This window comes from Lutjanus erythropterus, chromosome 7 (genome assembly GCF_056507025.1).
Source record: "Lutjanus erythropterus isolate fLutEry1 chromosome 7, fLutEry1.hap2, whole genome shotgun sequence".
NCBI classification, from domain to species: Eukaryota; Metazoa; Chordata; class Actinopteri; order Lutjaniformes; family Lutjanidae; genus Lutjanus; species Lutjanus erythropterus.
Window position 1 is genome coordinate 11198742 of NC_139323.1, and position 26926 is coordinate 11225667.

At 40.1% G+C, this 26926-nt stretch overlaps 1 protein-coding gene across 4 annotated transcripts in view; it reads right to left on the bottom strand.

The window, feature by feature from the left end:
- The window catches only part of palld (palladin, cytoskeletal associated protein), a 72260-nt gene that overhangs the window by 39339 nt on the left and 5995 nt on the right, over window positions 1-26926 (bottom strand). For all 4 annotated transcript variants that reach the window (XM_084722677.1, XM_084722679.1, XM_084722678.1 and 1 more), the window contains exons 2-5: window positions 2911-3086; window positions 2692-2758; window positions 1139-1256; window positions 944-1006 (exon numbers count right to left, since the gene is read on the bottom strand). In XM_084722677.1, coding sequence (XP_084578803.1) covers window positions 944-1006; window positions 1139-1256; window positions 2692-2758; window positions 2911-3086 — 424 coding nt within the window. The remainder of the gene's footprint in view (window positions 1-943; window positions 1007-1138; window positions 1257-2691; window positions 2759-2910; window positions 3087-26926) is intronic.

Below are 26926 nucleotides of genomic sequence, written 5' to 3' on the forward strand. Positions count from 1 at the left end.
GGAGGAGGAGCTCTCATCAAAGCTTATGTTTTATCTGACCCCCACTGCTGAAAGCCACAGTACTGCATACTGTTATTATGGGAAGGCCAGGAGACATGTGTATCAGGTTCTAAGTATGTACTGTATGCGTGCATGTATTGCATGCATGATGTACCTTATGTAAGTATGTATGGATCTGGAGCTCTTTTTCATGGTTTGGGCTGCATCCTTTAGTTCTAATTGAGGGAACGCTTAATGCCACAGTATACTAAATATTTTCAAAATGGTATGCTAAAACCCTTGAGGCAACCGTTTGGAGAAGGTCCCTTCGGTTTAATGCCAATGCCTCGGTGCACAAAAACATTTCCATAAAGAAATGGTTTTCCGAGTGAAAAAACTCGCCTGCATGTAGCCGAGACCTCAACCCCATAAAAGACCTTTAGGATGAATTTATTGCCCAACATCAGTGCTCAACCTCACTATTGCTTGTGCCCCCTTTACATACGAAAATAGATACGTCCCTTTCAAACGATGTAACTACCACTGTCCACATATTTCCATGCATCCTTCACATTGGCTTTTATGTGTTGTTCAGAGTCAAAACTTACACCAAAGAAGAAGAAGAGTCAAACGTTTCTGACAACAAACATGGTGATGCTGGATGATGTAAAAATGTAAGTGTCAAAAGCGGAGGCAGCAGTGTAGACAGCAGTGGTCTTTTTCTTTTTCCACTAATATTGGACAACATGAATGCAAAGTATGGATAGAAGGCTTCATCTGTATGCATATCTAAAGTCAAACTTAAATTAGAGTTTAATGGAGGAAATTCCTGCAGCCAGGTTATAAATGGTTATGGGCTTCCAAGAAGAGTGGAAGCATTCAGAAGCATTTTAATGATCATGGTTTTGGAACAGCATACCCAACATTGTAGTGTATTTTTAGTATATTGTGTACACGGACTTACCTTGGTGAATACAGGAGGACCTGACACCTCACCACCATACAGTGATGACACTGGGCTCTGCATCTAGAAAACAATAAAAACTTCAGATATTCAGAATGACATCTTCTGATTATACAGAAGACACTTTTCCACATTTTGACTCATGAATGTATGAGCTTGTGTGGATCAACTGTCCTGCGTGCAGTAGGATCTTACCCTTTGTGGGGGCTGAGACATCGCCTGGACCAGGGTGGAGCGATGAGGAAGGACCTCAGGGGTTTTGGGCGATGCTGAGCGTATTGTCAGGGACATTGAAGTAGTCTTTTTCTGAACTCTAAAATGAACAAAGCATAAATCAGCACATGCACATGCAAAAAACACGAGACATTTTTTGACTTTATGTGCTTTTAGTTAAAATATGATACTTGAATCAAAGAAAATTGTCTCCCAGCAGTTACGATAATATCAGTGATCTTGGCTTCAGTGTGTAAACAGAAAGGGAATCAGGAAATAGTCCAGATGGAAGCAGATTTATACAACAGATAATAATCAAAAACACTTAGAGAACCAGAGAGCACATGGAGCGTGTACTGTACTGTGGAGTGCGCAATCCTTCATATGCATTATTGTAATGACTGCAAATGTTTAGACATTTTCAATACAACATATATCTCGGTCCAGAACTACATGAAATAAACATACAGTATATGTGTGACAGATTTTTCAGTCAGTTAAGTAAATGCAAAATTGAAAAAAAAAGTGTTTCATTTTGCACTGTTAAGAAAGCTGTTCAAAAGTTCATGCATTCACATCTGGATCTGCTAAAAAATTATGTCCACTTTTAACCGTGGCCCAGCCTTTCAATATGTTAAGAAATTAAAGGACCAGTATGTGAAATTTAGTCCCATCCAGCCCCATAACATCGAGTGTGCAGGTTACAAACACCCCCACTCTCCCCTTCCAAGCATGTAGAAGAAACTCTGATGACTGCAAAAGTCACACAGAACACTTAAGTCCATATCTAGAGTCAGTGTTTTGTTTGTCCATTCTGGGCTACGATAGAAACATAGCAGTGCCACATGGCAGCCTCTGTGGAAGAGCACCAGATCCCTTTGTAGATATAAACGGCCTATTCTAAAGTAAGAAAAACACAACTACTTTAATTTTCCAGTGATTATACACTAATGAAAACATACTAATGAGCATTATATTCCATTCCTGCCATATTCTGCCAATAAATCCAAGTAAATGTTATATTACTGGGTTTAGATTGGTCTGTTCAAGCCTTCATAAGCACACATCATATTTTACAGGAAGGTTTTACAGGAGGAAAACATATATATGATAAATGATTACAAAGAAATTGATTTATTGTATCTTTTTGGCACATATTGTTAAATAGGTGCACACTATGATGAGAGATGTGATCTTCAAGGGTAAAAAAGGCATTTTCACTTCATCTTAACTTTAACTTTAAAGTGACACAGAAGGAGAGAGTGAAGGCAGGGAAAAGGTAAAAAGTTTAACATTTGGAAATAAGTACAGGGGACAATCCTGACAGGGTGATATTTTACCACATTAACCCTCTGCACCGCTCATTATTTAGAACGTGGCCTGTGTACTGGGTTAGGGTTATGGCTCTTTAAGGGCCTTTTAAGGGTCTAGTTAAAGGCAGCTGATTAGCTGCTGCAGGGCTCAGTCAACCTGTTCATGGGTTCAAGGTTCATTGGGTCACTGAGTCACAGGAGGTAACGCTGAAACACACGTACTGAGGCATGGTTCCCAATCTGGACTTTGACACAGCTCCCTCTCCTTCTGAGTCTGATGATGAAGCTCCTGAAATGAGACAAGAACAATAGCGATCAAGGTTATTATAACCAAACCATAAAGCCATATTCCCTTTCTGCTGCAAAACATTTAGTACAGAATAACTATATAAAAGCTTCAATAGTAGGAATATAATATATTCCTGATATGAAACATCTGACCTTCGATGTAAACCTCTGCAGAGGTATTGTCTGCTCCGAGGCTGTTGGAAGCCACGCAGGTGTAACGTCCGGTGTCGTCCTCAAAGGCTTCAGTGATCACCAGTGTGTGCAGGTCACCATCCCTGCAGATCTGTATGTCGGGAGAGTTGTGCAGCTCACGGCCTTCACAGAACCACCTGGTGGAGGAGGTGAATCACAACTGTGGTCACTTACACATGTTGTGCCAGTCAAAACAACTGTTTTGCATTCACTGAGCAAAGCCTTACAGTAAATCACATGAAAAAGACCCAACTGGACTTTGTCTTGAGACTTGACTTAGACTTGAAAGGAAAGAACTTTTTTCTACGATGGCCGATGATTTTTCTAGGTATAAACAAGTCTGTTTTAGAAACTTGATTGGGTGATTTCCAGTTCAATGTGCGCAAACCTGGCAAGCTACAAGGATGCAGCAGACCAGCAGAAGCCAATGCAAGAGACAGCTACCGTGGAGGGGGCTAGTCCAGAAAAAATAAAATTTGGATCCAAGGATTTTGTTGTTTATGACAGAGAATAGCTGTATGCAAGGTCTCAAGCTCAAAAATCAATGACATGACAACCACAACATTCAAACTACATCTGCCTCTACAAAACCAACAAAGGTACATGAATGTGGCGTGTAAGACTTGGCTTCAAACTGATTATGAATTTTACTTAGAAGACATATTATTAATGTAAAAGACAATCAGGGGACTGATTCAACATCATATCAGCAGCCAAACTGCTAAACGGACAGTTTCCATTAATGTGTAAATAAAACTCAACTTTTCATGACCACTGTCTTTCACTCATTTATGTATGATTTCATTTGTGACTTGCTTGAGACATGCATACCGTATTCCCACCTCTGTAGATATAAATGGATCATTCTAAGGTAATGAAAACACAACAATTAGATTATACACTAATGAAAACATATTTATGAATATAATTTTCAATTTCTGCCATAATCTGCAAATCATTCCCTGTAAATTTCACACACTGGACCTTTAACTTGAAACAGTATTAGTGAACTTGTAGTGTTTAATAAAAATAGAGTTTTGCACAGAAAGGAGTCTTAAATTTGAGTTATATTATATTTTTTTCTTGTAAAAAAAAAATCTAGTAAAGGAAAACATTTACTTTATGGACCAGAGGAACTATGAATTACTGAAATTTCAATTAAATCTTATCAGACAAGCCAGGGCTGTTACTCTGCTTGACAAATACTTGAACTTAAATACAGCTTTGCTAAAAAATGATGGATGCCTGCCAACCAAACTAACATCAATAACTACTCATTCACACAGTCACACACGCCCTCTGGGCATGTCTGAGTTTCCATATCTGCCAAACATCAGCCACCCTGAGGCATTGACGAGACGCCGTGTTACGGGAAGCAGATACACCCTTTCCCTCCTTCCAATCAGAGGTCTGTGTGTCTGGGCAGGCGCCTGAGCCCTGCACCACCTCCCTGGGGTCTGCTAACACCGGCTTTGTTCCCTGATCTGGGACCCAGGAGGGATGAGAGAGTCTAGAAGACAACCAGCTTAATCTGTCTCATCTCTCTTCACAGGATTATGATTAAAGGAGACCCCCTCCAGCATCATGTAACCACATCAAATACAGGATCAAACACCAGGGGTCACATCACCCACCTCCTACAAATGCACATACATAAGTGCTGGCCTCAAATGTCATGATTTGTGGGAGCCTGTTGCTTTTATCAGTGCTTATGTCCTATCTTTTGTTTTACGTGCATTATAACATCAAATCACTCCACCGACACACTGTACAGCCTATAACCTATATATATATATATCTTGTTCACCTCCTGACCTCTGCATTGACAGGGGGAGGAGCAGGAATTCCCAAAATGCCGGAAGAACAGCTGCTCTGTCCGCCCAGAACCCCGACGTTAGGACATTCCAGCTATCTTGGAGGGCTGTATAAAAATTCCCGACATCCTGCTGCATGGCCATTACTTGATTTCATGCACTTTGGTGTGTCAGTCAAACAGCGGGTTAACTCCTTTCTGTTCCAGAGGGCAATCCATCAGCTGAAATATTCAGACAACACTTCATACTTGAGGATTTACACCTGACAGAGTGGGTGTGGGAGACTCAGACAGGGGAAAGTGAATGAATGAATGAATGGCGAGCACAGGAACAGGAGGTGAATGAGCATGAGTCAGCCCGGGTCAGACAGGAAAAATGATACCCACCGTCATTGTTCAGACAGATCACACAGAGCAATTCATCAGTAGCAGTGACAGGTGGAGCGGCGCAAAGGTTTGTCATTCTGTTTCTGCTCTCTCTGCCATTGATTTAAAGGGATAGTTCGGATTATTTGAAAGGGTGTTGTAGGAGGTACCACCATGGAAGCTAAGCAATATACAGCTATGGACAAGGTTGGCCACAAAATATATTTTAGCCACTTATGAAAGGCCTAATTAGAATAAAACATATCAATTTAAGTTTATGCTATATTTAGAATAATTTCACAACTTTACTTTTCCATTAGACAATCTTGTCTGATGGGAAATTGTGCTCTCCAAACCAACCAAACCCCATAGGCGAAAACAGTAATGTTACCTTGCATGAACCTTGTTTGTGTTATTGTGTGACTTTAAACTACAGTTAAGAAGTCACTAAAGTCTCGTAAGTCGCACAGTAATACAAACAGATTGAGGCAGTGGTAGAACAGCAACTCCCCTGTTCTGCAAGGTAAAATCACAGATTTCGTCTATGGAGTTTGGTTGGTTTGGAGAGAGCGAGATTTGGCTTATATAATGGTGGTTTTCCATCAGAAAAGGCTGTCTAATCGCAAAGTAAGGCAAAAGCAAAAATATTAATATTGCGTGAACTTAATTTGATATTTTTGGGGGTGGCTAAAATACCTTTTGTTGCTGATCGTGTCACAGAAGTTCATTGCTTGGCTTCTGTACTGGTGCCAATATTTGCTTCTCCTAACTGGGGCTGTGGTGCCCAGCATCTACTGCAGCTAATACAGTGCTTGAATTAGTACCTCACACAACCCCACCTGCCAACTATCCTTTTAACACCAACCTCTCCCTGTACAATACACTCCTCAGGGTACTTCCTCTTTGTTATCGCTTGATGAAGTGAAACAACGGAAACTTGGTCAACGCCGGAGTGTTAAACGATAGGAAACAGAACGTGACATGACCGTAATGAAGAGTTGTTCAAGGCACGAGCTGGGAGACCCTGTGCGCTTGCTGTGTCAGGCCCTCCAAGAAACAGAGGCCAGGAGTCATCTGCTACGCTTCAAACAGCCCAGCAGCTTATCTGTGCATCAAACACGGGATCCAGACAGAGAAAGGCTGGGACAACACCGGCATTATACGACTAAACTCTTTGGTACAAAACTGACAGCAGCCGGCAACTGGGAGTAGTGTTGTTTTTGGCAGCCTGTTTTAATTTTAGTTTTAGTCTAGTCTTTGTGTCAAACTGTCATTTTAGTTTTTATTAGTTTTAGTCACCTTCATACTCTTTTTTGTCTAGTCAAGTTTTAGTCGACTAAAAGTCTGAGCATTTTAGTCTTATTTTAGTCAGAATAACACATGACTATTTTCGTCTAGTTTTAGTCGATGAAAACTGATGACATTTTAGTCTAGTTTTAGTCAATGAAAATTGTATTTTACTCTCTTTTTAGTATTCTAATTCTATTTAATCCAATCAGTATAGCAGGGGTATTCAACTAAAATTCAAAGAGGTCCAGTTAGAGAAAATTTCCTAAAGCAAAGGTCCAAAACATCATAATGTCTAACTTAGTAACTAAGTAAAAACACTAATACCACAATGTAAAAATACCTAAGTAAAGAATGTGAGTATTTTTTCCATCACAGCAGGTCAGTGATCAGTGAATAGTGTTTTATTTATGGCGGCCCGCCACATTAAAAACATCGACACCGAGACATGATTTTCTATTTTTTTGAGCTGCGCACCTTTTTCGGTCGTGTCTAGAAGGTAACTCTTTATTTGCACAACTCTCGCGAGTTATTTCTAGTAAAATAATCAAATTCGCGCGATCTTTCGCGGGTCTAGGGTTCCCTTCTAGACACGACCCTCTGTCTCTGTCAAACTACAGACAGCAGACTGTCTTTAAACAGCACGATGTTAAACTCTGCAGTGTTTCACACAAAGACTTTATTTGTGTGGACATCCAGGTTTGGTTTGTCACCAACTTTGTCATTTTTATTTTTTTAGTCAGTCCGAGAGGACGATGGTATCAGTGATTGATTAGTGATCAGTCTGCCCTCCTCTCCTCCCTCACCTGTTCACTCTGCTGTGAGAGGATCTGAAAGTTTCTGACAGAGAAACACAGACTCTCCTGTTTTACGTTTAGGCCTCCTTATACAGTTGTTTCGTTTTATAAGCGCATCTGGTTGGTGTCGATGTCATTAACCATCACGTTAGTTTCTGTTGTAATAAACTCGTCATTAACAAGTCTCCTCCACACGCAGCTTCTCTGCAGTTGGTCTGTGTGTTTCCTGATCAGATAAACCAGCGACGGAAACACTAGAAAAGTTGCGCCAGTTAAAATAGAAGCGTTTTTAAAATCTCTTAATAATTTATTGGTTATAAGTCCGGGTCCGTATAGGACGGCGTCTGGGTCCAGACTCGGACCGCGGTCCACCTGTTAGCGACCCCTGGTATAGACAAAACCAGATTTTTCTTTTAGTCAAACCCATTTCACAAATCAAACATGGTTATCTTATTCTTATATTGTTACCTTATAAACTTGTCGTGTTTTTCCCCGTTATTTTGTGGCCGCATTTCTCCCCATCTTTTTCCACAACACATTCCGTTTTGTTTTCCACTTGTTTGTACTCAAAGTATGATCCATGATCCCACCACAGCTGCATCTAAATAATGCCGCGAGTGGGGATTGGAAGTGACGTCGCCTGCGTCTGCGCAGTGCGACACACAGCCTAGGAAACAGAAACACTGCAAAATAATAAACGCGACTAAACATTAAAAAGTTATTTCGTCTCGTCTCGTTTTGGTCAACGAAAATGAAGAGACATTTTAGCAGGGTTTTTATTTTGTAAACCACATTTCGTCTCGTTTTTATTCGTCAACAATATTGCATTATATATTTTTATTATAGTTATCGTCACATAACCACCATTTACGTTTCGTCTCGTCTCGTTTTCGTCACGTGATAAAGGTTCGTTGACGACGATATTTCGTCATAAATTTCGTTGACGAAAGCAACACTAACTGGGAGTAAAAAGTTGATTGTTTGAGCAAACCAAGATGTCTGTGTGGTTTTGAAATCCATTTTTCAGGATTATTGCCAGGCAGAGAAACAACTTGTCTGGGTAACTGCCATGTCTGCTGCTTTGCTTTGGGAAACTCAGGTTTCTTTTGTTGGTTAAACCTCATGACTTTCTTTTAAGTCACTCACTGTATTAATCAAAATATGGATCTTGCAGCCATATGCTCTAAGTTTGATGTGGACCGCACAATCTGAATTCCCTTCAATATAGGAAAAGCATTTGGACATGTTTTGAGCACAGCTAAATCAAACACACAGAAAAGGGCTTATTGTAACACATGACATCATCAAACTAATCACTATTGTTTTTGTGATGGGGGATGTTAAAGCTATTGGTGGAACTGTGAGCGCATGTTTTGTGTTTGTGCGTGTAACTATAGTGAACAGAGGCAGGGGGATTTGTTTTCCACAGGGTGGCCTGAATCTGTCCCAAGACAAGAAACATCATGCAGTAACATGAAGGGGTGGGTAGCAGTGAGTTACAAGTAAAGCACATGAGTATAAAAGTAGTTTAGTACTTTTCATTTCGCTTTTTTAAAACTGTACTACAACTATTTATTCAAGTATATTTCTGAGCTGGTAATCTACTTTTTACTTGGCTACACTTGCCATTTCTATCTTTGTTACAGCTACTGTAAGCTGCAAGCTGCTAGCTGCCTGGAAGAGAAGTAAGCACCCAGCAACAGTGGCTTACCACACGTTTTACACCAAAATCTAAATAAGACAACAGTTACATGATGAAGTGCTTTCTGTGCCTCCAAAAAAACACTGAGATAATGTTAGCTATGTTATTTTTTCATGTGTAACATTAAACGCACACTATATAAATTCTACCCCCTCTCTTACATTAATACAGTAACCAAAGATGTACTGTTAAGTTGATGACATTGTGAAGTAGCATGGGATCATGGGAGTTGTTTTCTTCACTTTCAATCAACCAGCATATCTGATGAAAATCTGTCTGAAATGACAATGATGTTAATGAAAGAGGTATGTTTTATTCATGTTACATTTAGTCAAGTTTGCTGACCTCCTTCCTCATTCACTAACAAATTGTGTTTTCCTGGATGTTATAGCAACTAGCTAAGAATAGCTAGCAGGAAGCGTACCGTTACCACGGATAAATTACAGATTTCTGTGCATTTGAACAACATTGGAAAAATTGGGGATAATGTAAGTACACATCTCAATAAAATAAATAATATAATGTTATGTTACATATTACAGCTTTAAGTTGCATACTTTAGGTCGCAGTTAACCTAATGTGATGCCAACTTCAACGATAACATTACTTTTCTGGTTGCAGTATACCCCAGAAGATATTAAAATAGAAAGTAACTTGTACTTTTGCATAATTTATTAACCAGGTGCATTTTTACTTTTACCTGAGTAGGTTTCTCAAATGTAATTTTCACTTAAACTTGAGTCATTTTTATGGAGTAAATTGTGCCAAACACTGACCACCTGTGTGAACTAAAATGCAAACTAGAGCTGTAATTCAGACATTCATCAGTGGTTTTGTAGGGAGGTTTTTTCCTGTTAAACGGCTTCAGTAGTTTTCCATTCCGGTTATGGCGCAAAGGTCTACCAGGCTCTCCTTGCAGAATTTAAAACACAGGCCATCTGCTCAGTAGGAGTAAAGGAATGGAAATGTAGATTTGTTTGGGCACAGTTTGACGAGACACAGAACAGAACACACGACTCATCAGCTTGTGCTCCCCTGTGGGTTGACTGAGCATAAACTAGGAAGCACAAACCATTCCCAACAAGCACAACAATAAAACCCCTTATTAATCAACCTTAATAATCTACCATTATGCATAATTACTGAGCAAACTCATTTAGAGACAGACGGTAATGTTTATTTAATCCCCTCTCTATTTCTGTGGAATGTGCTGAACACAGTGCTTGGTCTAAACGGCGTGGAGTGTGTTCTCCAGTCAGAGAGTGGGGACTTTGTCGAGTCACATACAATTCAGCATGGAGAGAAGGAACTCGACCATCAATAGTCTCATCTGGAGGGGAAGCAGGGCGTGTTGGAATAGCAGTCACTCAGTACTTTGAGAAAACTGAGTGAAGGTACAAATTTCTTGGCAGAATGTAGCCTTACCACCCATTTCCTCTTAACACAATGCCGTTATAAAACACAACTATTCCAAACATGCATGCAAAACAGCTGAAAGTAACACCTCACCTCTTCATTCATCTCCCACCCTAAGGCCACAGAGCCAAGATGGTGACTAAACATCCCACAATCACAATCACCCACCCTGTCACCAGCTCTCTGAATAAAGATAGCATGTGAGAAAGCAATTATACACATCTCATTTGAGACAATTGATGCCAGATGATGTCTCAGATAACAACGGAGGGTCTTTCTACACTAACCTATTCACATACAGAAGAAGAGAGCATTCCTCTGGACAGGCCAAACCAGACCCCATTGCCCTGGCCTCCAAAGTGCATGCCGAGGGCCACGGTCTCCTCGTCTGACCCTGTTGTTATTTGCTGCTGTTGATGGAAAATTTTATGAAGCGAGGCTCAGTTTCACCACAAACCCAAACGAGCGGAGGCCAGAGCGCAGAACGAAGAGAAAAAGAAAGAAGGAGGAGGGTTCAATCATAAAAACGACCATGACAGGATGTAGGAGTGACAGGCATGCAAAAACATACCCTCAAGTCAATCAACAATCAATATAAGGCATGGGTAGACTAGATGTATACGTCCTGAGACATGTTTGTCTTTGTTTGAACTCCCAAGTTTGCTCAGTGTTCAGTTCCTAGGCTACGGACCACAGAAGTCAACCAAAGTGCAACTGGACAAGAGGAGCGGCATCAAGGCTGTCTTTATCCCTAATTACAAACTACAATAGAGGTCAACTGAAACTGCCCAAACTCTATAGCAAGCAACGTTGGTTTTATTATCCTCGACAGAGAAATCTCCTAATTCACGCAAACACAAGATGGAAAGCATATTGGGTTTCCTCTTTCCCACGCATGCTGCTGACTGAAACTAACCATGAGTGCAGCTCTACGAAGCACAGTGAAAGGTCTAAAAGCACAACCTCAGTAAAGCTGCAAAATATTTATTTCCACCACAGGCCTCCTTATTACAGTAATTTTCCATAATACCACATAATGCACCATTTACCTGCCCTCCAGGTATGCAATGGTACCAATATTGGTACCACTGAATGCATCATTTATCTACTCAACAAAATATTCCCATCATTAAACAGGGATCTACTTAACATGCCAAAAACAATCATGGTCACAAGAAAATGACTCTTACAGACTTTTGGTGATCCCATGACTTTTCCTTTAGCGCCATCAGCAGGTCAACATGTTTTCCTTTTAGAGAAAGATCTTAACTATTAGACTGATTTCCAGGAAATTTGGTATTGAGTCCTCCTCAGGATGAATCTTAATCACTTTGGTGGCTGACTTTTCATCTAGAGACATTATGTCAAAACAATACTAATAATACAGTAATAATACCTGAAAACTAATGATAACAATAATCCCATTCACTTTAACTGGACTTGTGAATATGGTAAACATGCTGCCATTGTTTAGAGTACATGTCATCTAAAAGATGTCACAGTTTTCCTCAGCTCTATGGAGCATTTTTTTTAAAGCATCTTTCAGCTCATGTTTTTGGTTTCATGGCCCACAGCTCTCACTGCTCTCATCTTTCCCAGATGCAGCAGACAAACATTTTAGGTAAATTTGCTTTATTAAACACATTGTTCGCTACATGCCCTGAACCTAATAGCAGACAGATAAAGTTAGCAACTAACTAGTTATCATAGAGGCACATACAGGAGGTTAAACACCAACTATGTGGCTAATGTTGCTGTAAATGTGCTATAAATACCCAACTTTTTCTAACATGATAACGATGCAGTGTACTGCCTCGTATCAGTCTGCTAAGCCCCTCCCACCAAATGATGCACCAAACATACACACAGATTTTGCTGAGCTTAAAGGGGAGGGTCAATGTTATAAACCACTGTATCAAGCAAACTGTCTCTTCTACATGGCTAGTTATGTCTGTCAAGAAACAGTAACAATGCCACGACCCCAGACCGGAAGAGAGAAACCGGGACATTTAGATCCCCAATGACCCTTACTTGTACAGCGTCACTGTGATTTGTTAGTTACTTGCTACCTAACCCTGACTGGTTGCTTGATTGAGACCAGGTGCAGTTTTTGAAAAAACTGAAATACAAAGGGACAGGCACTTAGTTAGTGACATGCAATGGTAAGTCCATCATATGTCAAACATTTGAGCTGTTTGTAATTTTGCCTCTAAGAGGCCAAAATATTAATTAGTCTCACTTTAAATCAATATAATCATAACCAATATAATATGTAGCTAAAAGTTTAATATTCAGTTTTGATCAGTTTAGAAAAAAGCAGCTTGAATTCTGCTGAAAGCTGTTTGTGTTGTATATTGTTGTTTTGAGCTCTCTGGGGCTACATCATTTCAGTTGACAATGACATCAATTAAAACTGCCTTGCCTTGCCTAGATGAAGCTACAGTACATGTACAAATTCCACTTATTTACATCTATTTGTTTTAGTGTTGTCATTTAAAGAAAAGGGGGATGAACTAAGTGTTCTGCTACGTGCTCATGAATGCATGAAACCACAAATGTCATGAATAAAGATGATACATGCAGGAATCCAGCTTAATAAAGCAGCAGAAGCCATCTGGTGATGGAGCTCTCTTAATCGGGGCACAGGATCACAGGTCACAGTTCACTGAAATATTCTGGACGCCGGACAGCTGCAGATGACAGTCGAGGCTCTGACCGGAAGCACTGATGGACAATTTTCTCTGAGGAATTTTAACCAAGAGGGAGGGAGGGTGGGCAATACAGGAAAAGTCTCCTTCATGTTGTCCTTCAACTGACATCATTGTCCACTGATGCATTACAGGAGAGCAGACCTCAGTGTCAATGTGCCAAGAAGGCAAATGGTCCTGACTGAATCATCATGGGCATTAATAGAAAATGTGAAATTCATACTGTGGTTGGTAGGAATTCATTAGTAATAAATCAAATAATACTATATATGAATACTGTTCTAGCTGTTGGAATCAACAAACCTAACTATCTGTCAGTGCAGGAATGAATTTGTGGAACTGACTGTCGTGTGTGTGGGGGTGTGCCTTAAGCCATAGGTCTTCAATAGGGGGTCCTCAGGGAGTCCTCAGATTTACAGCGGGTGGGGGCAAATTATTGTTTGGTAATTGTTTGATAAAAAATATTTCTGAAAATACAGATGAACAGCAATCCAAAATTTTATTAGCAAAGATAAATTGCCTTATTTGTAAAAACAACCCCACAGACAAAAGGCCTCCATCCCAGAAACCACAGACAAAAGTTCAGTGAGTGACTCTAATGAACCTAACATAAGGCATTCTACAACTGCTGCTGACATAGCAGCTATGGGTAAGTGCAAACAAGAGAAAACCCAAAAATATTCAGTGTAGTATGTGTAGTAGTTGTCCATGCTCCATTTCTCTCTCAGCTGAGTACTCAATGGCCTGAAAAACGTGCAAAACAAAAAAAACAAAAACAAAAAAAAACATGAATTAAGCTATTTTTAGGGACACATTTCAGTCTTAAGTCAGTTAATTTAGGATGGCTGGTACAATTGGGTACAAACGATGTGTTCCCAGTTGGAAAAACTCAAATTTTTGGGTCAGTGGGTACGGGTATGGTTAGGTTAGAGTAAAGGTTAGGGTTAGGCAAGTAGTGGTTATGGTTAGGCTTAGGATAAATTTCCAGGAAATGAATGTAAGCCTATGTAATGTTCCCCAAATTGTCACAAGTAAACATGTGGGGGTGTGCAAGTGTGTGCAAGTGTGTGTGCGAGAAAGAGAGACTCAACTGAAATAGTGACAGACAAATGCAGCAGCTGAGCTACAAATGCACACACCTCGGCACTCATGGGGATGCCCCCACATGCACGCACACACACATGTACCCATACATTCAACTTAATTTTAGTCAGTTTTGGAAAGAAATCAGTTGATTTTACATGTGGTTATCACTATTCTCCTATATACCCTAAATCCTCAGCCAGGTTTAATAAGATGTCAATCACATGACTGTACTCACTCAGGGTGAGTCTGCTAATCTCCCTCATAACAATGACTGTATGAATAGAATATGAAGATCAAATACGAAAAGATTAATCACAAAAGATCTGCTTTTACCTGTGTGTACCATAAAGAGACATGAGTAAGTAAGATGATGTTCTGAAACTTACCTGAGCTGTAGACCTGCTCCCAGTTAGTTAAACCAAAGTCACTAATGATTCCCTTGATCTTTAGGCTGCACTCTGAACTTCTCCTCCTGACAGCATGACACACACTGAGCCACTGACACTCTCACACCGGGACTGCCACTCTGAGTCACACAGTCAGACACACACACAAAGCTCGGACTGAGCAGAGGGTTTGAGAGGGAGGGAGCAGCCCCGAACTGCCAAATTCCACACAAGACAGAAGGGCAGAAAAAACATGTTTAAGACTCATTTAAAAGACAAAAACTGTTTCAGCACTGCCCACACTGAACACATTCATATAATTCCAGCGGTTGTGTGAATTGTCTCCATGTTTTTTTCTTCCTTACAACAAGGATAAACCCTTCCTGTGTTAGTCAAACTTACTGCAACTCTAAACCCCTCAGAGCTGGAAACAGGTAAACGTCCTCTAATGTGAGACATCTTGTGGGCTGCAAACATTTAAACAAGCTGATTCAAGGCCGAGGATTTTCTGGCTGTTTCTTTATGGAATCCGTTTCCCCAACAAACAACAAAACTTGCTTTTTCTGCTGCTATACAAGTCCAGGCCACAGTCTGCTGACTATCAAAAGCACCACAGCAAATCCTGGGCTGCGGCCAAGTGACCCAGTCACCATGGAAACCTATGGGCCTCTGATCTGTGGCTGCAGGAAGGGAGATCATGAAAATAAAAGATGATAGAGCTACAGTACGTACTACTGTGACACAAAAAGAGATGGCACTAAATATACTGGCCCTTACTTAATAAATCCCACATGCCAGAACTAAGTGGGCCACTTAAAAGGCCCAGTTAGCCTGAACAAAAATAGCTGGGATATGTCAGGATCTAAATAGACCACTTTGAGTTGGCAGCACCTGGCAAGTAGAAGACAAATGGCTGTGGCTACTGTGACTGGTCATGCTTTGTACACACACACTCATACACACACATACTGACTGTATAATAATCCCAAACACTCCAAAACACTGAATTTACAGATGTCAGCAAATATAAATCTGGTATTTGTGGTTTGTTTATAGCCAGAGGGTTGATGTCTGATGGACAGTCCGCAGCAGAATGAAAGGGTGTGGTGTGTTGCACTCTCTGCAGGGGCTCCATTCAGGCTTTAAGCGATATTTTGGTCGCTGTCAATGAGGAGCCTGAGAGAAGTACCACTGGGATGAAGCAGATGGGATTGTTTGTGGTGCGTGTCAGGGGTGGATCTAGAGGTGTGGCATAGGGTGGCAGCTGCCACCCCTAAAAGATGCCTTGCCACTGTAGTTTTAGACAACGCAATTCAAAATATATATATATAAGAAGTTGTGGCCTATTTGGAAATTCAAATCTGGTCCTTTAACAAACTCAATCTGGCCCTTTAATCATTCAGAAATGTGTCAAAGTATCGCAATCACTGTGATTTTATTTAAATCATCTGCAAACATTCTAAGTTTTTGGGCAATTACATTGTGTATTAGAAAACCAGCATTTTATCAGTAGGCTAGTTAGCCCATTCATTTCTTATATCTTTTGTTAAACACAAAGACACTTGTCAATCAATGCCAGACGATGTTTGCACGTGAGTATATGATCATCGGACCTGCAGCTTCTGTTTTTAGGTCGTCTCATTCTTGTGAAAACAACATCTCAATTAGGTCTTGAGGGAATTCAAACTTGGCACAAATAACCACTTGGACTCCAGGATAAACTGACTAGATTTTTGGTTGTCCAAGGTCAAAGGTCAAGGTCACAGTGGCATCACTTTTTAGCCATAACTCAAGATTTCATACGCTAAATTATGACAATAGAACACACAAATACCTAATAGGATAAAATGATGAGGTGATGACATCATGATGTTCAGCTCTCTATCAATAACCTATAATTCTATTTTTTGGCTGCTGTTTTCTATAAGACCACTGACAGCTGACTTTTCACTCTTCTTAACTGGCCGCTAAGGGCTCCAAATGATTAACAACTGTTTAAGCTTGAAATATGATTCAGTTAAGGACAATGTATGTGGAGGTAGGCCTGGGAAATAAAACGATAGCGATAGCTTTCAGTGATAGCTGCGTCATCGATAGCAATAAGAGAGTAGTTTGATAAAAAGTAAAAACAGTTTAATTTAAATGTAAACCGCCATGAAAGCACGAAACGACCATGCCCTCACTCACTGACAGCCTGTCAGCCTGTCTTGTAATCCCTTAATAATGCTATGAGTGACACATGAACAGCCAATCATTTAACAGACGTGCTCCATCCCTGAGTTACAAACAGCCTATCATATCCCAAAGAGGTGAGTGAATCGGGAACAGCCAGTCATTTCACAGGTGTGTTTTTGGGTTGCCTCACTGACAAACGGGAAACATTGTGGAATTATGCTTAAGAAAACAAATATTGCAAGTGACGCGTGAGATGAACAGAAACAGCGACAAAATGAGTGCAGATGAAAAATGACAGGTCAGTTCACCGCTGTGGCAGTCAGCTGTTTTCATAAGTCAGAAATCAACTATCAGAGGGAGGCTTCATATGGAGGGAGGTCAGAGTAGAACCACTGGCACTTCGCGTCCAAACTTCTGTACATAATATTTATTTTCCAGTTGTGGAAACTAATGAATTGGAGAACTGTTTTATACATTTAAATTCTTAACTTTACAGGTCAGATTTAGGTAAAGCCGCTTGGACCTTCTAAGAGAGTAACTGAATAGGCCTGCTATTGGCTATTTATTAGGGATGTTAAATTTAATGCATTAATTTACATTAAATTTAAAAACAATGTCACATTTTAGGCTAAGTGATGGGCTTATGTTCAGTGAAAGAAGACTGCTTAAAAAAAAAAAAATGCTTAAAGATTTGGAAACACAAAAAGTAATTGATTTCTGATGCCATCTTTAAAAGTCTTCATTTGGGGGCTTGATTGTTTGTGATTACATCACATATATAGTTATTTTTGCCACCCCTTAAGGTCTCTGTGCCACCTTCTTGCCCTGGTGCTCGTTACTGGGTCTGCAATGTAAAAATCTATGATGAGAAGAACACACACCTAACAATGTCTTTTCCCAGTGGCATACACTGTAATCATGTGGTTCTTTTATTCAAATTCTTCTGGTTTGTGAAAAAACTTGCTCCCATTTGTAACGATAACAACATGAAAAGCACCGTACTTCCCCTAAGTGACTATAAAACATGGCTTAATAAGAGGAAGAGCTTTTACAGTCTCCGGATGTTCCCATTAATTACTGAATGACTGACAGCAGCCCTCTCAACTGCTTTGTCTGACCTCAGTAAGTAAAAAAAAAAAAAAAAAAAAAAAAAAAAAAAAATATATATATATATATATAAACATGCAGATGGAAGCAGCTTTCCAAAATATGAGTCAACAACAAAATGCTGCATTTATTAACATACAAACATACACAGGTGCACATGGATGCAGTACGGCATCCACACACAAACATATGCATACACTTCCTCGGTCACACCATAAACAACCAAACATTCATGCGTATTCAATCAGACACCCACTTCCACCTAATATTTCACTGTTTAAGAAGGTCTTTCAAGGGTCAGTTGACGCTAAAAAAAAACAAAAAAACAAAAAAACAGGGACATGTTGTCAGGACAACCTCTGTTTTTTGCTCCAAGGAGACCGAATGACACTAGCAAAAACAGAGACAGAGATGTCCTCTCATGATGTCATACTGCCAGGACAATATATCCTCCCAACTGTCAAATAAATCCAGCATGAAAACCAACAAAAGCTGCATCCAGAAGAGCCCAAAATTAAACATTTCAGACATTTAAAATAAATGAGCCCACAGATTTAAACAGCAACATGGAGCATCTACTAAAAGAAAGTGGACTGCTGGCCAACAAGGTCAGATGTCTCACAGGTCCACTAGTGTTGAGGCCAACAGTGAGGATACTTATGTTTTTGGCAGTTTGTGAACTATTAAAAAAGTAAAACTACATGTGAGTATGGATTAGAGCTGCAATGATTAATCAAATAATTGATTAGTTGATCAAAAGAAAATTAGTTTCCAACTATTTTGTATATAATAATAGTTTAAGTCATTTTTAAAGCAGAAATATCAAATATTTACTAGTTCCAGCTTCTTAAGTGTACAGAATTTCTGCCTTTCTTTATTAATTGTGACAGTCTTTTGGGTTTTGGAGCAAGCTTTGTATGTGGTGGAATAATCACATCTTAAGTTTTCTAATGTTAAACTAACTAGCTACCTAACAATTGTTATAGCTTACCTAGTTAGTTAGCTAGTGTTTTGCTAACATCAGCTATCAGATGCTAACTCACTTGCACAGATCCCCCAGCAACATCTTTCAACCATCTTCAAAATCTCATCATCTTTTCAACATTGATGAACGTAGCACATATATAGAAAGATCAAGTCTAGAAGGGAACTCAAGACTTGACAAACTCTTGTGGGAATAGTATGCATTGTTTCTTCATTGTGCATGTTGTACAGACTAATTATGTTTTATAATGTGACAATGCTGTGGTTAAGATATGGGTAGATTTAGGGACAAGAAACACTTGGTTATGGTTAGGAAAAGATTATGGTTGGGCTTAAAATGATCACTTTTGCAAGAGTTTTTGTGGGTGTGGGGTTCCTTCCTAGAAATGACAACATAGCAGTTTTGAGTACAGGATACAGGAAAGGAGAAACCGGGTACCAAGCTTGCTCAATTGTTACTGGAACACAAAAAGTCAGCAAAAATTCTTAGACTTACAAGGGGTTGGTTCTGACTTTTTGCAATGGAGGAATTTATCTTTTAATTTTTATAGAGGCGTCAGTGGCATGATTAAACCAAAAGCTTTCCTCAAACATCCAAACTGCAGTCGGTTTCTACACATGTACTCACACCTAAACCAAAAGAACATGTTTACATCAGATGTTGTGCTTCAAATTCCACCAATTTAAGAAAAATTCTAACTTCCTCCCTAACCACAATCATCGATCTTCCTGCCATTGAGTAATTACAGCTGGAGACAAACCACACAAGTGTCTGTGTCAGCGCTAATTTTAGGTATGTATCATAACTTTCTGGGAACAACAATTAGATGGAGTTAATGCAATGGCTGAACCACACAGAGCAGATCTGTGGTCATATGTATGGTCATGCTCTGAGGCACCTACTGTATAGCTGAATCTTTCAAAGAGTAACTGCTGTTTACTCTGTTTGATAGTTACTCTCTGTGAAAGGACCAGGTGCAACTTCTGATTTTTTTATACAGAGGAGGCAGTCATCTGTAGGCCCAGACAAGTAAATATACCAAAAAGAGAAGAAACAAATGTGCACGATCCCGATTCCACCAGCCACCCACGAACTTGCCACAAACATGCAAACACACAAGAATACAAAAATATCTGCTTCCATGACAGCCAGACCACCTCTCCTGGTCTGTGGGTGAGCAGTGTGGTACCCTTGAATACTGTATTTTCACTTCTAAAGTCAAATCACAGTCAGTCTAAGACAGTCATTAAACATGCTGATAAGCTACTTCACAAACTGGATGCATGTAAGGCAGTGCTGAACTCAGTGCACCCTGTAATTCTGCTGTGTTGAAGACAGAAAGGGACAAGAAATTACTGTAAAACTACCGCCAACACAATACTACTAGAGGAGATAAATGGACATAGAGGCCACCAGCTGAAGCTGCCGTAGTCAGGGATTGAACTCTGCGACCTCTCCTCCACACTCTGAATTTATGGACTTTGATTTGGGCCAGACATGAAGCATCTTCCTCTCTTCCTCCTCCCCTTTCCCCCTAAATGAAACCAAATCCTGCAGACCCCCCACTCCAACTGTCTCTCTCCATGATGAGCCTTGGAGCTGGACTGAAAGGCAGGGATGTTTTATTCGAGTGATACGCAAAAAGACAAACATGGAGAGCAAGAGGAACAAAGATGCATATCTTCAGTTTCTATGTAAGACAGTTAAACATTCACACAGCTGTTATCCTGCCACATGTACATGGGAAGGAAGACTCAAGCTTGTTTTTTAGGAGTCCCATTTGACCTCTCCTCTGCTTGTAAAACAAGTATCCCTGCACAGACTCTGATTTGCGCACAACGCACAGCCAAGTGCATAACACATGTACACACATTTTACAGTTTTAAGCACCAAGAGAGTCGGCTGCTATTTCTATACAAATGAAAACACTCAAACACACACACACACACCACAGCACACACTAAATTCCTCCGCTTCAATATCGTCAAAGATACATAATTGAGGCGGGCTCAACATCAAAAGCAGCTCTTTGGCAGCCACACAGGAATCCAACGTCCAGGAAAAATAACAGCCTGAAATATCTCATCAAAAGGCAGATTACTGTAAGCTGAATCTAATGGCCATGCCTTATCAAGCATGATGAATAGCAGAGAGTCATTTAACAGGTGAACAGAGGAATGTAACCCGCTGCTTACTGTTCACAGCCCAGCTGTGGAACAGACCCCGAGGCCCGGATGACTCAGAACTACAACCCTTAACTGAGAACAGAGACAGACAGGACTCGAGTGTCTCAGAGGAGTCCTTGCTACTGTCAACAACATTACTGGCAGATCTTTAACGCTCTGCCCGCTTAAAGGCATAGTTCAAATTACTTGATGCATTACCTGCAGTAGATGCCAGTCAACATGCAGTTGAGGCAGAGAGGGCACCAGCACGGAAGCTTAGCAATGAACTGCTGTGGACAGGGTTGGTGACAAAAGTTATTTCAGCCTCTTAAAAAAAGTCTACTAAAAAAAATCAATATCCATCCATACATACATGTACAATAAATTAAGAATATTTTTACAGCTTCCCTTTGCCATCAGTCAGCCTTTTCAGACAGGAAACTGCTGTTAATACAGGCTATGTATCGCTCTCTCCAAACCAACCAAACTTCATTTGCAAAATCAGTCATTTTACTTTGCAGAACACAGGAGTTGTTGGTCTACTACTGCCTCTATTGGTTAGTTAGTTAGTGTTATTGTTTGACTTATGTGTTTTAAAAGTATATTTCAAAAGTCACAAAATACCAAACAAACTGACAGATCAAAGCAGCAGTACTCCAGTGTATTCTGTATTCTGTAAGGTAAAATGACTGATTTTGCCTATGGAGTTTGGTTGGCTTGGAGAGAGTAATATTTTGCTTGTTTAAGGGCAGTTTTTGCCTGAAAGGACAGCAACTGTAAAGACAGCAAAAGTAAAGTGGTGAAAATATTCTGAATATATCATTTTCAAGTGTCTGAAATACCTTTTGTTTCTGTTCCTCGTCCACAGCAGTACATTGCTTAGCTTCTGTGCTGCTGCCCCTCTCTGCTTCTCCAAACTGGGGGCGTGCCAACCAGCATATATTATATCAAATGTAATGACTATTGAGAAACTCATACAACCCCACATAAATAATCCAAACTATCCCTTTAAACTAACATGTACCTGTGCCTTGTACTTGAAATAGTCAAACCTTTGGTAACATGTTTGTGGTGAGGCCCACGTCATTTGATCTGTTGTGATCTGATTGAGAGTACTTTGAGTGTTCATGTGCCACTGACCATGCAAAGCCTGGTGGAGCCGCTGAACGGTGATGCTAAGTGTGTGCATGTTTACCGATGAGGTCAAACAGGCCTGCAGACACTGTGTGGAGGAGAGGCTTTAGAATGGAGTAAAGATTTATGGAGTGTCCTCTGCTCATCCTCCTGTTGAACTTGTCTTAGATTACCATCCTCCTGCCCTGCATAACTGCTGCCTTTGTCCGCAACAGACATGCTTTAAATCTGGTATTCCACTTCTTCAACTGTCACTGATCCACTTATGTAACTCCCTACAAATCTCATTTCCCTCCACGCTTACACTACTCCCCTTTCTTATTTAACTCTTTCTCGCCTGATTGTTAGTTTAGTAGTAATTTATTGACCTTAATTAGGTTGGCAGGCATTCAATCAAAGATTCCTTCTTTTATTGTCTCAATTATATAGTAAGTCCAAATAACAATGTAAAACATTTTTAGGAGAAAAAACATGAGAACAGTGACAAATCCTTTTTTATGGTTTATAAGACTCACCCACCAAGAGCTAAATGTGATTTCAACATGCTGCTGTCAGTGAGCCCAGAATCCTTTTGGCTGTGAGTGTGATCCATGCACAATGCTAACATTATTAGAGGTTTAGTCTCTTTATTAACAGATGGAAATCTAATGCATTTACAGTAAGGTTCACACACTACATTACACGGTAAGTAACTAACTTTGTCAAATACTGTACTCTTGGAAATAATCTAATGTAATGAACTTTTAATCTGAACCCTGTGCAGCCTTGTTGTACCTACAGGTCTTTTAGATTAGGCTGTGAATTGGGAGAGAGTTGGGGATTCCTTTTGGAGTTTCATGGACAGGCAAGCATGAAAATCCTACACTTGGCTGTCATTAGTGAGGAAGGACCCCCATGCCCCTGCTCTAATTGTGCCCCCCACCCAAATTTTGGCTTGTATGACATCCCTGTGTCCATGCTTGAAGCAAGAATGTGTAAAATAGCTGCTTTTACAAATGAGATAAATGGATTAGTGTAAAATCAAACTTCTTCTTAAGGAGACTTAAGAAGGCATATTCTTTTTCACTTTTCCAGAGAAGCAATATTTCTATTGCATCCTGACTGGACACATCACAAGCTGGCATAGGTTCATCCTCCTGCCGTCTGAACAGAGATACAGAAGTATCCACTGCTGTAAGACTGCTTAATTCATCCTCAGTATTCCACTGTGTTAAATACTTTGTTTTATTTCTATCTCTACTGTATATACTTTTAAAATGTTTTTTTCATGAGTAGTAAAGAGGGAACTACGCTATAGTCCTGTTGTAGTGACAAGATCAAGGTCAGGAGCCTTCCAGACTCTGAGGCCAGAAGAGGAGCAGGAAAAGTCTCACCTTGTTGGGTGAAACTTCACACTCTCTCTCCAGGCCAGTGGAGGGCCAGGGCCCACCGCAGAGGCTTAGACAGGACAGCTCCATTCGTCACGCTGCCATTAACGTACCACTGAGGAAAAGCACTGACGTGTGTCCATCTGAATGTTTTACTGCTGATATGTTTATGTGTTCTTGTGTATAATCTGCAGCAGATCAGATTTGACAGTGACTGACGTATAGTCTGCTCATAGAAAGTTTCTTTGCCTATTTCTGGGTGCTTCAAGATATTCGTTGGCAGCCTGCAGGGAAAGCTCAAATGTACTCACGCCTCTAACACATCTTTGTACATATATAACACACAGTTCAGTTATCAGCATGGTGAGAACTAAATAATACGTCAAACTGACTGCCTCACAGCATCCTGTGAAATCTCCATACAGACCATAGTCAAAGTTACACCCTCTTAAGTTTTTTCATGTTTCAGGAATGTTAAGCTTCTGTCAAATAGTCCCCATATAGTATTAATTTTAAGTATGAGTGCACCCCTACAGTCGCTCCAGGCTCGCTCATTATTTGGAGCTTAAATATGAAATGACATCATGCTTACAAAATACACAAAAAAAAAGCAGGCATAAAAATACCAGGGCTTTTTCCTTTCCCCTCCTCCTGCAGAGATCAAATGAGCCCATGAGGGAGAATTTAAAATTATGGCCTTCCTGAATCAGGCCAAACAGTCAGCATTACAGTCAGACTACGTCATGAGTCAGCAGTGGGTCACCTGCTATGACCTCATACCAAATCTGTTTCACACCATGTAAGAGGAAGGGCTACTGTAACTGTTAGAAAGTACTTTTGCAACAACAGGCGGGTACTGTTGGACAAACACACATCTTTGCCTTATATGTGTGTAAACGCGTAGGCAGTCAAACTGCTGTCTGAGCAAGAAACCAAACCCCAACGCTTTCTCATGTCTTTCTACATCCTTAACATGAAAATGTAATTCACATAAAATGGTTACACTCAAATAAGCTGAATTCAAATGTTTTACTTACACTTTTTAGATTGACTGAAACATCTACACTCATGTAAAGACATGAACCAGACCCAAAAAAAAAAGATAATATGAGATTATTTCTTTGATCCTCTGCCACCTTCGCAGTTCTTGTGTCTGTCCACTAAGTTAGCAAAATGTTAAAACAGGGGCAACATCTGTCAGGCTGCATGTAAGGGCAAGCAAAGTGATGAAAACGATCACAAAATGTTGTAGAGGATATTGAGTAATTAATTAATTAATTAAGTAGCAAATACACAGTTCTATAACAACAGTAGTAGTCGCCCTGCTGTTTTTCTTTGTCACCCAGAATTCTTTGAGTTAGACGTAACATGAGACAGTCTGCAAGTGAGTGAGTGAATAAACACGGACTACACAGAAAACACAGAAAAGCAAGACAGCAACCAATAATGTGTTATTATATCAGTATCTGCAGATATCTCCATTCAGGAATTTGATTAGAACCAGAACTGAAAAAAAGTAGATGAGTACATATCTAAAGCAAAGGAGAGAGAGACCAAATCCCTTTTTCACATAACAAAACCAGGAAAACTAATGTTACGACAACAACTACTGCTTGCATCTTGGTAGTTGTTTATATTATTAGCTGCAAGAAGTACTCAAACCCAAACAACTGAATAGATCAGTTACTCTCAAAATGACATATATGACCATTAGAAAGTACCGGTGACTGGCGTACTGGACCTTAACTGTGTCATGTACGTCACAACATTAATGTTGTGAAGCAGCACAAGTCAGACTTAAGTCACATGCCATAACGTTACTCAAGTGACTTAAAACTTTAAAAAAGCCAAGGTTGACGTTTGGTTTCACACTTTGTACTGCTCACATCGGTAAGGCCACTAGAGGTCGCCACCTAGCAATAAACATAAGGGTGTGTTGTAGTAAGCTGCTTGCACAGACAACCTATACAGACATTTTTCTGGCATTTTTTGGTCATGGATTGATGATGTCACACAATATCCACCAACTTGCGAGAACCAAAATGAGCAAAATGATTTTAGTACCAAGGATGAGAGTTCAGTGATACCCAACATGTTAATTACTAGTAACCAACAGCAAAGATGTCAAAGATACAAACTATAACACAAACTATAGGGAATTTTTTGAAACAAGTAAATAACAGGACTAAACACAATTTCTTGAATCATTGATAGAGTGGTTTGGCTTCCAGGACTGAACCATGTCTATGAGAATTTATTTAACCCCAATGAAAATGGGACAATTTAGGAAGGATAAAGACAAAGACAACTTGCAAAATAAGTACTTCGCTTCATGTTTGTTTGTGTGTGTCCTTCCTTGTGCATTCCTGCTGCTGTCTATGATCCTATCAGTCAATATTAGCTCAAATGGGGTACCATGTTTGAATTAAAACAAGGATCAGGTTGTATATTTGACAACAAATTCCATCATCACTCTATGGAATGTGGTCTCCTCCTGCTGTTGGAGACACTGTCTTGTGTACATTTTAGAGGAGAATTCATCGGTGCCCTCTCATTTCAAACGTTTCCCCTGCGGTTTTTGTGTATTCGGTTGAAACCAAGAAGCCGAGGCTGCTCTTGACCGTAACTGCCCGTCTCCATTCATTCACCTCCAAGTCAAGTTTTGAGATGCCCTGTTTGCACAACAGGCAGTTAGGGTAATGACATGGAAGAGCATCAGACAAAATGCCTAAAATAGCACTGAGCATGCCACAATTGAAGATGGATTTTCTCTGTCTGCTTTGAGATGCACTGAAATAGTGAAAAATCAGTCATCAGGCACCCGCAGCATGTTTGGTGTTCTGCACAAGCAGACCTCACACCATCAATTTTGTTTAGAAATGCTCTCTTTAACCACACAAACACACACACACAAGGGTCTTACACTGACTGCATACATTCCCTGTGCTCTCATGCCAACAGCTAATCTTAATCCAATACTAGCCCCTTGAAGAAGTAAAGAAAAGCCAAAATGACCTCAGACTGAAAAAATGCACAAAGTGGTTCCCACAAAGACGTAACACACATGCATCCCAATACCAGAGACGCACCATTATAAACAGAGCATTGCATAAAACATTGTGTGTGAGCAGCATGAAGACATATTGAAGAATACCAGGCGCTCAGTACCGTAAGCTTCTCCGTCCGAGACAAATTGTGGTTGACCACGGAAGACCGCGCCCAGCACCCAACCACTAGGAATGTCTCTTTCACTGGCCGTGCAAAACGCTGGCATCAGCTCGGCACCGACTCATTAAGCTGAGAGAATGAGGAGGTGAGGAGGAGCGTCACCTGCTTCGACTGGCAGCAGCATCAAAGGTGCTGCCCATTGGACATGAAATAAGGCAATTCAAACTTTTATTAAAAAAGGAGAGAAATTTGCACACTCACACACATCTGCATGCTTGTATACACACAGAAATAATGTGAAGACATTAACTTTCC